General features: G+C 39.5%; 1 protein-coding gene across 3 annotated transcripts; it reads left to right on the top strand.

Annotated features, from left to right (window-relative positions):
- Positions 1-212: 212 nt before the first annotated feature.
- klhl17 (kelch-like family member 17) lies at positions 213-13,456 on the top strand. Of its 3 annotated transcripts, none has more exons than XM_063882763.1 (12): positions 213-443; positions 2,829-3,084; positions 3,791-3,912; positions 4,028-4,249; positions 6,331-6,447; positions 6,556-6,787; positions 7,201-7,345; positions 8,206-8,373; positions 8,569-8,657; positions 8,812-8,885; positions 9,027-9,208; positions 11,078-13,456. In XM_063882763.1, the coding sequence occupies exons 2-12, from the start codon at positions 2,871-2,873 to the stop codon at positions 11,304-11,306; spliced, it is 1,794 nt and encodes a 597-aa protein (XP_063738833.1). In that variant the 5' UTR covers positions 213-443; positions 2,829-2,870; the 3' UTR covers positions 11,307-13,456. The 3 variants fall into 3 exon arrangements, with proteins under 3 accessions (XP_063738833.1, XP_063738843.1, XP_063738828.1); XM_063882773.1 differs by lacking the exon at positions 213-443 and adding an exon at positions 470-1,162 and having other exon boundaries at positions 6,556-6,769; XM_063882758.1 differs by lacking the exon at positions 213-443 and adding an exon at positions 470-1,162.
- The last annotated feature ends 4,575 nt before the right edge of the window (positions 13,457-18,031 follow it).

Genomic DNA, 18,031 nt, shown 5'->3' with positions numbered 1-18,031 from the left:
CTAAGTAACTCAAAACTCATTATTATAATGTGTATCAGTATTTGCCGTACAAAATTATTATTTTCCAAAAATCTATTATTTTTATAAATATCCTAGCTAGTTTGCAGTCTTCAGTCAGTGTGTTTCATTATAATGACTACCAGGACCTCTTTTTCATCAAAGGCTAATCCAACCTGAGATAAATAAAAAACAGTTGGCGGTGACGACAACCTCGGTATTTCACTGTCAAAACTGCACACAAGAACAAGCAGTGTTTTGATGCTGCACGTGAATTTCTATTAAATGATCAGCTGCATTCATGAGATACAGGTTGCTAAAGACTCGCAGATCAAGGATCTTGGTTTTTAGTTTATAATCGGTTGCAGTACACAGCCACAAAGCTGGGCAAGTTTAAAAACAGGAAGGTATCATTGCTGTCACATCGACACCGACGACGGCTGGTGGTGAGTCCTTCAGAGCTAACATTAGCTACACCTAACCAATAGCATGTGTTATTCATATGAAATAAGTTATGCAGCCGTGACTTGTATTTTATTTAAACAGAAGAAAAACAAATACAGTGTAAAATCGCCCTCTGTGATTACAACAAGTTAAAACATTGGTTTGTGTGTTGTTTGATTTGTTGACCGGGGTAACCGAGGCGGGGGTGGTTCAGGTTCTGGCCAATCATGGAGCTTTTAAGTAAAACCCCCCCTTTCGCACTCGCTTAGATTCTTTTATCGAACGCACTTCCGCACTGACCAGACAAAAGGAGGCACTTAAGGTCGTATGTGTCTCGTCAAATTATAAACAAACACCGCTTACAAATGTTTGACATTTGAGTTTAAGAAACAGCATCCTATGTATCTCTAACCTGCAATACTCGTCTCAATGCACCACATTTTAACAGCTTAAGCAGCATTGCTTCTTCACCGCCGGCAGTTTCAGCTCCACCTTAAAAAACCGATGTCAGCTTTCATGCAGTTTTTTTGCATTGACGTCAACCGCATACAGCACGAAACAGAGGCTTTTTTTCATATTTCGTATGCCTGAGTCAGAATATGGACAGAAAGCCAGACACTGGTAACACTTTTAAACCAATCTGACTGCGACAGCTGATGATTTATTTCCCATCACTGTGAGGAAGATACTGCGTCCAAGGATAACCGCAACACAACCATCGGTAAAGAAATGACACATTCATTCTGCAGCAGCTGATAGCTGTTGTTATTCAAAATAGATGGGGTGGGGGGTTGGGGTTCCTTCAGAGCTCAGAAGGAGGCTGATCGATGAATAGAAACATCATCTTGTCCAAAAAATATTACAATGCAACATTTGTGAATCCATCCAGATTGTGCATGTCTGTTAAGAAGCCTGAGTCTTTGAGTTGATGGTAGCCTACGTTTTTAAGCCAGAGCGAGGAGAGATTTTAAGATACAAGCCTGGGATGAACAGGACAAGTGCTTAACTCTTTGTTAGTTTTAACTATGACAATTATTGTGTTTTTACTTCTGCCTCAGCCTGCTGTTTATTCATTTCTAAATGTGCAACATTTTCTCATTATTATTCCCTGGGGCATGAGAGCAGATTGTTCCCTCACAGAGGAACATGGTTGGTGTGTTTTGGTGGTCCATTGTGTTTTGGAAAATGGGACCCCGGAGCTAGTCGCCAGGCAGCTGTGGTGACATTTGAGATGATTCTCTGTGGGCAGTGCTGAGTAGTTAAAAGAGTGCCCCTGGACAGAGTACAACATAATTTTGAAGCAAATACATTTTGCAATTTGTATTAAGCCAGAGAGACACCTGCACTCAACTTAAGAAGAATCAATAACATGTTTGTTGTTCTTAAGTGTCGCATTAATTGGCCTCACACTGATCAATATTCTTCACTTATGGGTCAGTGGTAGCTGCCGTGTGTTCTAATAGACTTGTGTTATCGTAAAACAACCTCCTCCTTTATATATATATATATATATATATATATATACAAACATGAATAATGAATTTAAAATGAAAAGCATCACCAGAGGCCCCTTAAGGATATTTTAACCATTCATCATGTGGAGGCTCTCCATGAAAGTAGTTTGGAATAACTGGCTTATACTTTTCAAACCCATTAGCTTCTACTCATATGCCCTTTTCTTCAAACCTGTAATGTATCCAATTCCGCATGTTTTATTTGATATTAATATAGTTTTCTGGTTAACATCCATCTAGTATTAGCCTTAGTGCATCCTAAAGATTCATCAGACTACAACTCCTAAAATAACGCGTGATGAGGGTTATGCAACTTTTTGAAGTGCGTTCTCCATCAGAGAGCCTGGGAGATGAGACTACAAGAGAAATGGCTAACTCAGGCTACATCCTCCCCACCTCTTACCCTGCCTAACCCGAGGCTGCAGCTGGGGTGAGGTTTTTGGGTTACACAGCTAATTCTGGTGGAAATACACTTGCTAAACGGAGTCATTGCAACTAAATAAACCATGACTGTCCAATAGATTAAAGCATGCATTGACACGAACCAGTTTGTGTAATAATATCCATCTCTTGACTCTATTGTTAAAATGCAATCTAATCAGTCTTGACACTCGGTGTCAAATAAACAGGTCAGCTAACCTACTACACTTTGTAATTGTACTGAGATTTCTTTCATGCTAGTTGGCTTCTTGTCACAGCTGTCAGGATAGTCACTATCACAGAAACAATAGGTACAATGATTACTCTGGACATATAACACCTTCTAGCAGATCAAGTAAGCTTTGGAGGTTAAACTTTCCTGCTGACAAAGCTTCTGCAAGTTGCTGACATTCGTATAAATTGGCATGAAAATGTTTTTTCTGTTCATTTCAGTTGCGGCCAAGGCAAGAGCCAGCAACTGCCACGTCCGGCACCATGATGGAGGGGGGCATGCAGCTGCTCAACCGTGATGGCCACAGCATCTCACACAACTCTAAGCGCCACTACCACGACTCCTTCGTGTCCATGAACCGGATGCGACAACGTGGCCTGCTGTGTGACATTGTGCTGCATGTCTCTAACAAAGAAATCAAGGCGCACAAAGTGGTGCTGGCATCCTGCAGCCCCTACTTTCACGCTATGTTTACCAGTAAGTTCAGTCTGTCTCTGCTTGGTTTTGTACTTTTATCTCTGAAACCCATGCAAGCACGGCATGTATCATGCCTCAGACACATTAAGCTCACTGCATCATTTTGCTCTGTTGCTCAAGAGTTTGATATCACAACAATGAACAACAACATGTGAAGTGAAGGCCACCTCATCCTTTTGGCATCATGGCTTCCTTCCCCCTTTTCCTGTCTGGGGCACAGGTGGTCAGTTGAGGTGTGTGTGAGTTTCACATTCCCTCCCAGTACAACTGCTGTGTGAGGGTACAATGAGTCTCCTGACAGTCACTTGTCTGGCTTTCAGACTCAGCTGCCAGGATATCTCTTGTCTGACCCAGTCACTTAGACCATTTGAAAAGAATCTCCACATCTTTCACGATCATCAAAACAGCAACAACTCTATAGATATGTGCTTGTAATTTCTGCTAATTAATAAGCGATAATAATAAAGTGATTTCTGCTAACAACATTTGATTGTTGATAAGTGCTGTAAAATGAATTAGAATTTGATCAAAGTCCAATATATTAATGTTTTGCATTACAAATGTGTAATATACATTTGTAATGCAAAACATTTTTCCAAATTCTGTATATATCAGGGACTGCCATGTGCCAGCATGATGAAACAGTGTGAGAGAGAGTTTATTACTCACATGAAAAATGTAACCGCTTTCCTTTGCGTTCATGTAGACGAGATGTCAGAGAGTCGGCAGACCCATGTGACCCTCCATGACATCGACTGTCAGGCTCTGGAGCAGCTGGTCCAGTACGCCTACACAGCTGAGATTGTGGTTGGGGAAGGAAACGTGCAGGTATGGTAGAAGATTTTAGATTTATAGAAAAGAAAATTGAATTAGACTTTTAATTTGACCTCATTCATCAAAGCGCAACATACTCAGTGTGTTTCCACCTGTAATTGCACTCTAGACGCTGCTCCCAGCAGCAAGCCTGCTGCAGCTCAACGGGGTACGAGACGCCTGCTGTAAGTTCCTCCTCAGTCAGCTGGACCCCTCCAACTGCCTGGGCATCCGGGGCTTCGCTGACACGCACTCCTGCAGCGACCTGCTCAAGTCTGCACACAAGTATGTTCTGCAGCACTTTGTGGAGGTTTCCAAGACAGAGGAGTTCATGTTGCTGCCTCTGAAACAGGTAAGAGTGATGATTTTTCCATCTCCTGCTGTGTCCCACTGGTGCTTTTAAAGGGATTAACGGTGCTATATTCATCATCTGACACAGTTGTCGTTAAATCTGCATTCTGTTAACTGTTTCATTAATTTTTATTACCAACTGCTTACCATGAGATTGAGCAGCTTTGTTATATACAGTTGTCATGGGGCACATGGGTGTAAAAGTAGAATACTTTTTTCAATTTAAAAGCCACTGCCCACTAGACAACAATATTTTCTGACCAGACCACGCTCAGCTTACTATAAGACATCTGTTGGGAATCATATTACTTTGAAGGTTCTATACACGTCATTCAGAGCATGAATATAGCAGCAAACAACTATTTGCTATGTGAACATATAGTAAGAGTATTGGCATCCTGAGCAGAGAATGAAGTCACGCTCTCTCTGTGTGTTTTGGTAGTTTGGCTGTCCATGCATGCGTGAATATTTGATCCCTTATTGTTTCTTACATTTTTGTCTTTTTTTAAATTAGCCTCACAATATGAGGCTCCATTAAAAAAAACAAAAAAAAAAACAACAGAAGGTGATACTTTTGCTCCAGTCAGGTGTGAGTTCAACGGGTTTGTGTTAATCTCTCAATAAGGAAGAGAACTGCATCGTATGTCACAGGAAATGGTGTTTGTTTCAAACAAATACCTTGCCAGACCGAATTAGTTGCAGTGATAAGTAAGTAACAGCCACCAGTATAATTTCAACATTATCTTGTTGCTTCTCCGAGGAAAAATCCCCTCTGCACTGAAGAGACTGTGCTCTATCATAGTAAATCACACTCTCTGCATTTGGCTTTCAAATCCCTGAGACTAAAACTGCAATCCGAGTGAGTGTGCAGTGTCCATTTAAACACTGAAAGCTAAGCTGCACAAAAACTGATACAAAAATAAAGTTTATTTTCTGTTTCTGTTCTCTATTTCCTTTAGCTCACGGTCCCCTGCTCTTCTGTGTCCGTCATGCTTCTGCAGCCGATTTAGATTAATGTACTGGCTGCTCCATACAACCAATGGAGCTGTTAAATATGCCCCATATTTCTTTTGTGTTAGGGGAAGGAAGTGACAAGGCATGGCAGGGTTGTCTGATTTGGTTTTGCCTAGCTGATATAGCATCACATGGATGATAATTTAAAGACAACAAAGGATGGATGCATCGGAATTACTGTCTATTGTATACAAAGACATAACAAGCATCTTTATTCAGCCAAAACTGCTTTTTCATTCATGCATTCCTGATGCAAGACTACAGACAGTTGATACACTCGTAATCCCAATATCCTCTGCATGTGCATACACACATACAAATGTTTGTTTGTGATAATGTGATGCAGTGTGTATATATGCAGCTAGTAAGGGAGACTGCAGGGCGGGGCAGCAGCAGCAGCGATGGCAGTATTTCTCTATGTGACTTGGGATTAGTGCGGGCTGTTCCTGGGAAGCTGCTAACCGTTGCCCTGATCTGCCCTGGACAGGCAGGACAGCTGCAGCAGCTGGCTGCTCTGGCCCCACCCAGCCGGCCAGCTTTGGGTTGATCTGGGAACAGTGCCAGCCAGCCACTCAGACTGCAGCACTTGCTGTGTCACACATACATAAGTAGTGGAAACCTATATGTACTTAATGCTATATGTCCTAAATATATCACAGCGCCACTACACGCATACTGACCTCAATATGACACATAAGCATTTGTGTGTGAATGTTAAAAATGGTACCGGAAATTATTGTTTGTCCGCTTTTTAAAAAATTGATGATAATATTTCATTAGCAAAAACAGAGCACTTCCATTCCTCTCAAATATCAGTCCGAATAAAGTTTAAAAAATCATGGAAGCAAGGCAGACAAAGTCATGTTCAACGCACAGGAAATAATGCTGTTTATGGCCAAATCAACTTACTTCCTACAACTTACTGTGTTGTCATGTTTTTTTATCCCCCTCGTGCTTTTTTGATGGTAAAAGTTGAATAAAAGGGACCATGCTTTTGAAGTTACAAGTTACTCTTGTAAATGATTAAATTAAATGTCTTTCTCCATCTACTTTGTCTTGTCCATCCAGGTCCTGGATTTGATCTCCAGTGACAATCTCAATGTGCCATCTGAAGAGGAAGTGTACCGGGCTGTGTTGAGCTGGGTGAAACATGATGTAGATGGACGCAGGCAGCATGTACCTTGGGTAAGACTTCCTTACTAATCTTATTTCTTAACACCTAATGATTTAAGTTTGACTAAACTTCTTGGTAAAAAAATTAGCTCCTGAACCACCCACTATCTCTTCTGTTAGCTGATGAAGTGTGTGCGGCTGCCGCTGCTGAAGCGAGACTTTCTGATGAGCAACGTGGATACAGAGCTGTTGGTGCGTCACCACTCAGAGTGCAAGGACCTCCTGATCGAGGCTCTAAAGTACCACCTGATGCCCGAGCAGAGAGGGGTCCTCAGCAACAGCCGGACGCGCCCACGACGCTGTGAGGGCGCTAGCCCTGTACTCTTCGCCGTTGGTCAGTGTGCCCCTGAAGGTACCCACTAGGGTACACTTAGACCACACTTTAAATAACTTTAGCTTCTGATGTCACTGCAAGCATCCATATTTTTACAGCTGGGAGATAAAAAAATTATGTGAGACAAGATGTTGGGATTTTAGTGGCACTGTGATATAAACAGTTCAAATATTTTCGAGGTCTTAGTGTGTGCATTGCAGTAAAGTGAAAAACTAGTTTTACCTTATCTGACAGTTAAGGCTAAAAGTTATGAGCATAAAAGTTACTTAGTATTGGTTTATTTTATCAAGAAATTATAGCATACATTGGCTAAAATCACTGCTCCTTTACTATCTTTTATCCGTCCTTTTTAAAAAAAATTTTTTTTTTTACTTTACTGCTGGACCTCAAAGCATTGTTATTCACCACATTGTGTTTTTTTGTATCTGCAGGTGGGGGCAGCCTGTTTGCCATTCATGGAGACTGCGAGGCATATGACACCAGGACTGATCGCTGGCACATGGTGGCGTCCATGTCCACTCGGCGGGCACGGGTGGGAGTGGCAGCCATTGGGAATAGACTTTACGCTGTTGGAGGGTAAGTGGTGAGAAACTAATTAACTCACCATCTCATCTCCAAATCAAACCCTACATTGTATGATAAGAACAAAATCTGACTTTCACAAAGCTTGAACATGTGTATGATACACGTAAAATAATGGGGATGATTAGGCAAAACTGCTTTATCCTTGTGCTCCTGATCAAAGCACTTGTTTGTTTTTTGGCTTTCTTCAAAACAAAAAGTATTTGTAATTGGCATTTTTTGCGTTCTTTCAGAGATCATTTGAAAGTGAAATCTTTTAAATCATCTATTTTCCTATGTTACCGAGTGACCTATAGGGAAAACATTTTTGTAATTGGCCCAGTATTGAGAAAGAAAGCTGCAGACAGCAGCACAAAACAGGCTACAATGCAATATTTTTTTCTACTGACAAGCTCAGATTGTTATTATTTGTGCCTGGCACAAAATGGAAAGGACCCTCCAGAGAAATACAATTGTTTCTTTAGCTTTCGCTTGGTCATCCATTTCTGAATGTGGCATGTCACTTGTTACCAAAATATAATGGTTAAAATGTAAGTTCAACAGTGCAGACTGTATCAAGCAATAGGTAAAGAAAAGGTTTGTGTCTCTGTAGTACTGTCTTTTCCATAAAGTTGTCAGACGCTTAAAGTTACAATATTACAGTGGCAAGAACAAACACTTTTAACTATAATTGTCCTTATCGATTACATTACGGCCTATTTGGTGGATGCAGCATTCTCATTTAATACTAGACCAATTCAACCCATTAGTCAACAACAAACAAACAACAAATTAGGTTTCCTTTGAGGCAAAATGCTTCCACGTCAGTCCTCAAAAAGCCTTTTTTTGATTTATTTATATCCACGTCCTCTCAGGTATGATGGCACCTCAGACCTCGCTACCGTAGAGTCCTACGACCCCATCACTAACTCCTGGCAACCTGAAGTTTCCATGGGAACAAGGCGGAGCTGTTTGGGTGTAGCGGTCCTGCATGGCCTGCTGTACGCTGCTGGGGGTTATGATGGAGCTTCCTGCCTTAACAGGTACACACAAACTAACATTTTTGTGATGAATGCTGAACATCTTGAGACTTTAAAACAAAAAGTACTACATTGTTGATTCCCTTTTTGGTTTGTCTTGGTCCTGTTTTTTCCAGTTCATAAAGACCTTAATCTAAATAGGGCCGCCTTTCAGTGTTATGATATCAAGTAAAAGTTTGTACTTTTCTCCTCTTTTAGTGCAGAGCGTTACGACCCTCTGACCAGTACCTGGACCTCCATTGCTGCCATGAGCACCCGTAGACGATATGTCCGAGTAGCAACTCTGGGTATGAAGGAACTTTCTTGAAAACATAATATGATGAACTGTATGTTTATTTTTCACTGTCTCCATTTCAATGTCTTGAATCAAGAAGGTGTTACAACTTGTTATTCAACTGCTAATATTTACATTTGAAATGTTTCCTCCCATTCCCCCTGCAGATAGCAGCTTGTATGCAGTGGGAGGTTACGACAGCTCCTCACATCTCGCAACGGTGGAAAAATATGATCCCCAGGTATGTTGTTGCATGCTGTTAAATGTATCATCAAAGACGCTTGTTTGTTGCCAGGACTAACTGAATGCAGAGAAAAAAAGTGCTCAACAGATGTATCCATAAACATGTGACCAATGCTCAGTCTCTTGATATAATGAACAGAGCAACACATGGACAGCTATTGCCAACATGCTGAGTCGGCGCAGCAGTGCCGGAGTGGCGGTGCTGGACGGCATGCTGTATGTCGCAGGAGGCAACGACGGCACCAGCTGCCTGAACTCTGTGGAGCGGTTTAACCCGAAGGCCAACACCTGGGAGGGAGTGGCCCCCATGAACATACGCAGGTCAGCCTGCACCCACAACTCATATTAGTCTGAACTGAATAATCAAGCCCAGGTACAGTGACAAGATTGAAATGGATGTGTTTAAAACACAGCTCCAACAAGCAGAAATGATGTGGCAAATACAACGTGTTGCTGTCACAACTAAAAATGAAAGAGTGAAACTGCATAATTAGCTCTGCAGAGATAAATGTCTGACTGGGAAGACCCCCTTTTTAAATGTCAGAGATGAGAGTCACCAGAGCAAGTAATGAAGCAGCTGGCAGCCTAATGTACTCCTTACTATAATATCACAAACGGAGAGATGCCTTTCAATATGTTAAAATACTTAAGAAAAAGAGAAAGCCACTTTCAATGGAGAGGCGATGAAATATGAAACCGAACCTGGAAGGAATACAGGGAGTGTAATTTAGTGAGAGACATCTTTGCCAACTTAGCCTTCAGGATGACCCGGTTCTACTAATTCAATTAAATAATTAATTGGCAGACACAATGTTGACAAAGTGTCAAGTAATTATAGGATTAAAAAGAAAGAGGTATTCTTTTTTAAATCAAGAATGTACCAGAAAGGGCACTGGTTGAAATCACAGTTACTCCTTTCTGTAATGCATTTACCTTAAATGCTCTCAAGATTTTTGTTTAGGCCTGCCTAGCTTTATCGTGTCTTTTTAGGCTTCTTAAAAACCATGTGACTTCCTTATGAGGGAGGGGGAATAACACTTTGATAACTCCAGTTTTGCTTACAACTGAATAAAAGATATTATCTCTTCTACAAAGGCTACAGAATCAAACTGTCTGTGTAGAGCTTTTCATAAAGGTACCCCTGCTGCGGCTATTTTGCTCTGGAAAAAATCTCTACTCTTCAAGGCGTAGGATCTGGGGCATTTGGATGTCTTCCTTACTTTCCTTAACCCTCTTACGGCATAAACATCAAATGACCTATTTTCCAACAGAGGGCTCTTTCTTTTTTCTTAGAAAATAAAAGTTGTGCAGTGATTAAAGCAGACTAGCATGCACCCACCCACAGCATTGTATTGATACGATAAGAACAGCATCAGGCAGGGAGATTTAGAAATGTTTTTTAGGACACATCGGCAGATTAAATTGTTATCTAGGCCTTTAGATGCACACACGCATGCACACACACACACACACACACACACACACACACACACACACACACACACACACACACTCTGAGACAAACATCAGAAGCAGGGAAACCTGACTACAGTTGACTATGCAACCCCATGAATAACCCATGTGTTAATCAGCTGCATGGCTTTCTGTTCTTTTCTTATCCAGTTGCCAGGAGGCTCCATTTACATAGTTCAAAACATCACAACTCATTGACCATTATTCTTATCACTCTTTTAAACCATTTTACATATGTGCCAATGTGAATATATTGTACAATAATTGTATTTGCCAAGAACAGGGTTTTGACTCTTAATTGTCCCACTTTCCCAATGGTCCAATGGTTCCTGGTGTCCTCCAACAGTGTGGCACAGGAACAACCCTCCCTTGTGTTAATGATGAGCTACTGCTATAATATAAAAGTTGTGTCATTTTAATTCAAACCTAGCAGTTGATTTCTTATCTGTAACATCACAGAATATTGTCCTTTTCACTTTTTCTATGCAATTAGAGATAATGTTCATGCAGTAGGCTCTATTCTGTGAATGTGATGCAAAGCCCAGACTGCATCAACTGTAAAGGGGCTGCCTCAGTAGTTCTCTAGATTAAACAGAATACGTGATTATATATTCCTGATATTACCTCAGGAATTAATACTAATGTGGTGTATAAAAAATATGCCTTTACAATAAATGTGGAATTTATTATACTGAATTAGTTTTTATGTATTATTAGGAGCACCCATGACCTGGTGGCTATGGATGGCTGGTTGTACGCGGTGGGAGGAAACGATGGCAGCTCCAGTCTGAACTCCATTGAGAAGTACAACCCGCGCAGCAACAAATGGGTTGCGGCCTCCTGCATGTTCACACGGCGCAGCAGCGTGGGCGTAGCTGTGTTGGAGCTGCTGAACTTCCCCCCACCCTCCTCACCCACCCTCTCGGTTTCCTCCACCAGCCTTTGACACGGGGTCACCGCTTGGCTGACCTCAGCCTCTGCTGCTATAGCCCAGACTGGCTCTGGGAAGAGACGCAACTGCTCGGTTTGAGTAGGGGAGGAGGAGGGGAGTGGACAGGTAAATGAATTGATGGAGGCTCCTGGCTTTGATCATTTACAGTTTCCTCCAGAATTAGTGGCACTCTTCGTGAATGTTGGGCAAACATTGTTTTGAAAAATGGACATGATGAAACTTTAATTGAAAAATGGAAAAAAAAAACGTGTTTATGTGCACAGTAATCTCAAATAAGATTTTCTACGCGTAACTACCCGTAATTATTTTTCATAAACAGTTAAGATCCACCCAGATTTTAATATCATGGTTAAACAAATCATACTACTTTTACCAAGTTTGCCATTCATTCTGAACTGCACTAAGTTTGGTCTGGTTGCCTGAAACTCCAGTGTACAGCTCCATCGGATGGATACCAGCTCTTGCTCTCTTTAAGATGTTCCTGGATGTGTTACATTGACCGATTTTTCCTCAAGCTCCACTTTATTTCCCACCACTCTAGTGTTTGATACACTCATTGTGAAACGTGGTGGGCACTTAATTCCATGTGATGTAAATGTTTTTTGGTTTGATGTCCTTGCAATTTGTTGTCCTTTGCAATATTTTTCTTTTGATGTCAGGGTTTTTGCAATAATGTACAAAAAAGAGAAACTGAAGGATTTTGCTTTTGGAATGTAGCTTTTGACTGTGTATACCACGCATGTTTACATATTGGCATCGGCTCCCAACCGGAGAATAAATTGTTGTAGTGCTCCTATGCCACACTAGGTGGCAGAAATGTTATAAACCCCTCCTACACTGCAAGAAAGCATGCTCACAGACAACAGAGAAGGCCCTCAGAAGTGTACATGAGTTTAAATCCTTTTTTTATAAACAGAATATTTATGTTGAACTATATGTATAAAAATGTATACATTCTAATATATTCTGTTTAAAAGATACTTGAAGAAGGAAACCGATCAGACCTATGCCTATTTAAGAGTGTTTTAATATATTTATTTAGGAGTGTGAATTGCATATCTTTAACAGAGAAGACAAAGAGAATGTCGAGGGTGTGAGTGAGGTTGGAGTTTCTCCTGGTTAAGGGGAATGATTGTTGCAATTTGATATGAAGCATTTTATTTACATTTCTTCATGTTTCTTCACTGCCACAAGCATGAACGCACATCAAACCTTATGTCCGCTACATTTGTGCAAAAATAATTTAGCTGCTTGCAAAACTACAGATTAGCTAATGAAACAACTTTAAATTGTCTTCATTTACTTATTTATTTATTTTGAAGGTAGATATGAAGGTGGATGTAATCCTTGGACCCATGACAGTTCAACACGACATTGAAGCAGTTACTAGTTTACCTACTGTATACCAACACTTGACACTAATGAGTAATGCTGTTGACACTTGGTGCTGTCATATTTCATTCCATACATAATTAAGAGTGGTGTCTTGTTATATTACCTCATGTTTGAAATTGATCCAGCTCTATTCAGAAACAACTGTACAATTAAAAACAAATATACTGGCTATAGAACAAGTGGTGGGTGACTTTGGAATGTCACACTGGACTTGCATTGTCTAAAATAAATTGATAACTTTTGAGTGATCTTGACTCGGTTAATACCTGGGTTCAGTTGAGTTCATGTATAGTGCAGTGATATTATTCCAAACTTCTGAGAAGTTGCCTTTTTTTTTAAAGGATTTTGTTGATCCGGTTCTTTTAATCTATACCTACCTTACTTTGCATTGGTTTGAGTGGACACAGTAGAATAGGGGCTGTGGTGGTCTTACAAACATGCTGTTATTCTGTAAAAGTTGCTGTGGATCAGGGCAAGACTTTGAGTAGAGAGGCAGAGAAAACCACATAAGACTTTTGCCTCCAATCTGCTGATTGAACTGTAAATAAAGAAGTTGCTCATCTTAAATCCATTTGTGCAATTCCAATGTGACTGTAGCTTTTTTGAATTTTGTGTTCAATGTGGTGATACTTGTTTATTTATGATATGTTTGTTATTTATGAGGAACTTTAAAATATTGCATTTTGCACTGCTGCGAAATGGAGCAATACACTGTAAAAACAACAAAATAAAGACGTTTTCTGATGTGATGACTGGCTTGACAAGTTTGAACACATGTACACACTGGTTGGGAAACATTTTTAAGCCTTTCCGCTGCAGTTTTTATCCCTGCGTCTGCAAAAGTGTCTGCCTAAATGTCACTCAGGATTAGTAAAGCTGCTAAATGCCCAAATAAAGCAAATGCAAACAAACAAACACATGTAATGTTGTGTTGCTAGACTGCTTGTTGCTAGATTCACTATATACTGTGGTTTGGTACCGTCACAACATTCTCCTCTTTCACATTGATCTAAGTAGACAGCTGAACACTCTCACTTTACCCTTCCTGACCTCAGTCGCATGGCATTCACACCTGTGGCTGCCTCTGCATACACTCAAACCTATCAACTCCTAGAATCCCAAAACACTTAGAAACACAAGCCAAATTTACCCAATGCAAAACACCTACAGCTTTGAATAGGGGGGAAAAAAGCAACAACTTCACATTTTTGAGGAAACAAGGGAAGATCTGTGCATGTGTGTGGCCTGCTTTACTCTTGATGTTTGATAACAAAAAAACATCTATTAAATAACTCTCAGCAAGAAAGAACATATTTAATGTATAATTAAATCTACACTTACTTTTTACATGTTTCTCCTCTCCATTATGGGAATTATGAGACAATCTTGTGAGTTTAGGTGATGCTCTGGATTACGTTATTAGTTTTACGAGGGAATATGAAACTTTAAAACAAATCCATATATTACAATAGTAGTTATTTAATCTTAAAATGCTAAAAACATTCCTGAGGTCTATTCCTCTGCTTCATCGTTTATTTGTTGAGATGCTTATGAGTTAACAACCTGTCTGAATAAATGTGTTCACTCTGGAAGAGTTGCTGATCTTGGTGTGCAGTCGGTTCTTCCAAGCATTCCTGCCACTGAAGCCCTGCTGTCACCATACAGCCTTTATCAGGCCGTGGAGAGGTCGTCATCCTCTAAAGTGCCAACAGGAGCACTACACATACTGTGAGAGGCCATACACTTTTTGAATTCCCACTTTATATAAAACTTTTTTAACCAAATCAAAAACAAATTACGACTGGACAGCAGTGCACATGTGAGTGTGTTAAAAGCAGAACAATATTAAAGGCCTTATTGCTCAAGCAAAGCCAAAATCAAGATGTGTGCTTAGAAGACGTATCGAATGGACAACATAACAGAATCGCTTGCAGCACAATAGCCTTGCAGTAAAGTGACATTTTTACACACAATGAAATGTGTAGTAGTTATTTAACTTTGATATGGGTCCATGTGGTCCCCAAAGCGTTGCATGTTTCTTTGACAAAAAATTATCACTGCAGTTTTTTTCCTGCGTTCCTTTTAACAGATATCAACAGAGTTCCAGGAAAAGCATAACCTTATCCAACTTGCATTACAATATGAAATTATGCCCAATTTTCATTATGTGTGTGCATGTGTATTTTTAACCTTGAAGTAAACATGATCTTAGTATTGATACGTATACTCATGTCAACTTGAGGATGGGATCGAAACAGAGATCTACTCAATTGAAAAGTTAAAACGGTGTATTGGACTTCGACTGATCTTGCCTTCAAAGGAGAGCCAGTGTCCAATTAAGATTCCTTTATGGTCGCCCTGTGTGAGAACTTTAACACGTCAGATTCTCTGTTGGACACCTGATGTTGGGGGCCTCATATCCAGACTCCGTTTTAGTGGCCTAAGGCGTGACTTTAGCACTGCTGCTCTCACCCGCTGAGTCTGGATAAACACAAGCGAGTGACTTCTCGGGGAGAGCCAAAGTTCAACCCACCACACACGGAGGGAATGACATTATGAAAATGGCATTTAGGTCTCTTCTTTTATATAGATGTGATATATATGATTAAAAGAAATATGCAGTTTAAGCTTTAAGAAATACCGAAGTATCCTTTATATACAGGGATATAGAGTGGAGGAAATAAGTATTTGATCCCCTGCCAATTTAGATAGTTTACCCACTTACAAAGAAATGAACAGTCTGTAATTTTTATGGTACGTTTATTTTCACAGTGAGAGAAAAGGGAGGTTATCAGCCAATATGTAGGTTTACGGTCATTTCAAACTAGCTGGTTTGTACAATCCCACTAACTTTGTCCCTTCACTTCAAACAAAAACCATCCCAAAAGGCCTTACTTGAAATCTAGGCCAGGAAGTCTGTTATATATGGTCAAGACAAATAAGCATTGAATGGGGAAGCAGTTTCAGAAAGTCTCTGAAAGTATTCATGATGTTGCAGTCAATTGTATGCGCGGAAAAGTGATGGAAGGGGTGTTACAATTTTGTCTTTCAGTGTAATGGTAGGGAACAAGAAAAACTAATGGAAAATAATGGAGTCAAATTAATTATCATTAATTGATTTTTAAATAATCTTGACTTGCCACCTTGGAGCTTTAACAAAAGTCAAATAACATTAAACATATAAGCAAATATGCTAACAATTCTAGGTATGTTATCAAGTAAACAGTTAGTCAAATGCTATATATACTTCTCAAATCTGAGCATGTAAACATAAATATTGTAAGTCAACTGGTACAGGTTTAGGGAAACTGGAATTGTTGATCCTCCAAAGTCAAGATATAATGTATCCTTTAGCTACCTCAAATATCTTGAGTAAGAACTACAGCTCTGGAAAAAATGTAAAGACCTCGTCCCATTTTTCTTAAATATCAATCTCTCCATTTATGTCAGCAATTCCATTCCATTCTGTTGAATTCAAACCCAGAGAAATGGTGTCAGTAGTTTGTAGAATAAAATAGAATTTGTTTTTATTTTAATCAAACACATACCTATACAGCAAAAATAGTCAAACCAGAGGAAATGGTAATTCTGCAGTGGTCTCCTTATTTTTTCCAAAGTTGTATTTATGTCTTGAGTTTAAGGTGAGGAGTAATATTTTATTGTAATTTTTGGGCCGATTTCTACCACTTGGTGGAAACTTGGAGATGAACTCTACCTGAAATAAAGCCGAAACTGGTATGAGCTCACAGTAAAAATCCCAGGTTCTTTCCTGAGAAATACTTTGAGAGAAGGGTGAGTCACCATGTTTGCCCCATGTTTTAACTAGTTCACCTTTTTATTTTTCCATGATGATCTAATACCAGACTTGAAAGGTGTTATCGCACGAGTATTGACACTGTTTACTATGGATTGGTTTCGATTTCTCAGTAAAAGATTCAGTTTAATTATGACAGTTCCGAAAAATGATGAATCAAAAACACACCAAGGCAATCAACGTTGAGGAAGAGAGTGATTCAGAGGCTCCTAGAGTTGAGAAGTAGTTATATTGTCACTATTCTGTGTTCCTATTTCATTATTTTCTACAAACTCTAACAGCATTACTTTGAATCACAGGACTCTCTTGGATGACATACAGTAAGTTTATGTCATGGTCAGGAGTTAGACTAACTTTGTTTTTGAGAAATAATGTTTTGCCAGTGTTTAGCTCTTTCTGACTTAACTTTTTTATTGAACTTATTTTATTATATATATTTATCCTTAAGAGACATTAACATTCACAACTAATCAAACACTTAATCGTAAAAGAGTGACTGTGTTCCCCTTTCCTTTTCCTTTATTTTAATCATCACCTACTTCGCTGCCTTGCTTAATACAGCCTAGGGGTGAAAGCTATTTATTTACTGTTGTTAAGGGAATGCTGCTTAAAATCATACCCTAATGCTGTTTTATTTCTATTTTGAGATGTTTTAGTCTTAGAATTGTTTATTTCTTCTCTTTTAATTTCTACTTATGTGCAATGCCTTGTTTTTATGCTGCTTCAATAAAAACATTTACAAATTTGGGATCAATAAAGTACACCTTATCTTATCTTAGCCAAATGTAATATATGAACAAATTATAGTTGAGTAACATCGGACAAATGAGAGTTGTTCTTAAGATAAAAAAATAAGACATGTTACGATATCTTCGGCTTACTTGGATATGTCACAATGTGTTTCTTTTGGCCATGCATTCAATCTGTCATGTCCCTGCTTGCTGCAGGTCAAGTGTTTCACACATCACTTACTAATGTACTCAGTAAAACTAAACTCAACTACAATTCAAATCATGTGAGAGGCAGACATTAACTCAGTACCTTTAAGGAAAGTTGAAAGACAGGTAGTCAATCTTATCTGTCTTAACAATTAATCTACTGATGTGATTTAAGCCCTTATCTTTCACTTACCAAGATGTTTTATTTTTAGTTCAATCAAATCTAGTTCAATCGGTATTCTTCATTGATTAAGTTACTTGAGCTCTGTGGCCAATCAACAGGCATTTAGAAAACAATAATACAGTATCAGGAAGACTGAAAGGTGACAACGACTGCTCTTCAGTTGGATTTAACAAGCGGATGACTGTTGCTGCCTGAGGTGCATCCGTTTAACAATCCTGCTGAACAGGTTGGCGATACCTGACAGCAAGCAGCACGCATTTCGTTTTATGACTACAGCAGCTCACCACAGACAATTATCTAATAAGCAAACACAAGACGCTCATGACTGTTTGACTCCGCTGTCTGATTGATAAGACCAATTGACACTGCCCATGGAAAATGACTAGTG

Source organism: Eleginops maclovinus, chromosome 1 (assembly GCF_036324505.1).
Source record: "Eleginops maclovinus isolate JMC-PN-2008 ecotype Puerto Natales chromosome 1, JC_Emac_rtc_rv5, whole genome shotgun sequence".
In the NCBI taxonomy this organism is placed as follows: Eukaryota; Metazoa; Chordata; class Actinopteri; order Perciformes; family Eleginopidae; genus Eleginops; species Eleginops maclovinus.
Note: the sequence above shows the minus strand (reverse complement) of the source record. Positions and strands in the feature narration are given on the sequence as shown.

What these genes read in the sequence shown, in the direction of transcription:
- klhl17 (XM_063882763.1), top strand. Translation starts at nt 2,871, where the DNA reads ATGATGGAGGGGGGCATGCAGCTGCTCAACCGTGATGGCCACAGCATC. An exon ending in TTGGGGAAGGAAACGTGCAG is followed by an intron (nt 3,913 to 4,027) that starts GTATGGTAGAAG and finishes ATTGCACTCTAG; the next exon opens with ACGCTGCTCCCAGCAGCAAG. An exon ending in AGACTTTACGCTGTTGGAGG is followed by an intron (nt 7,346 to 8,205) that starts GTAAGTGGTGAG and finishes ACGTCCTCTCAG; the next exon opens with GTATGATGGCACCTCAGACC.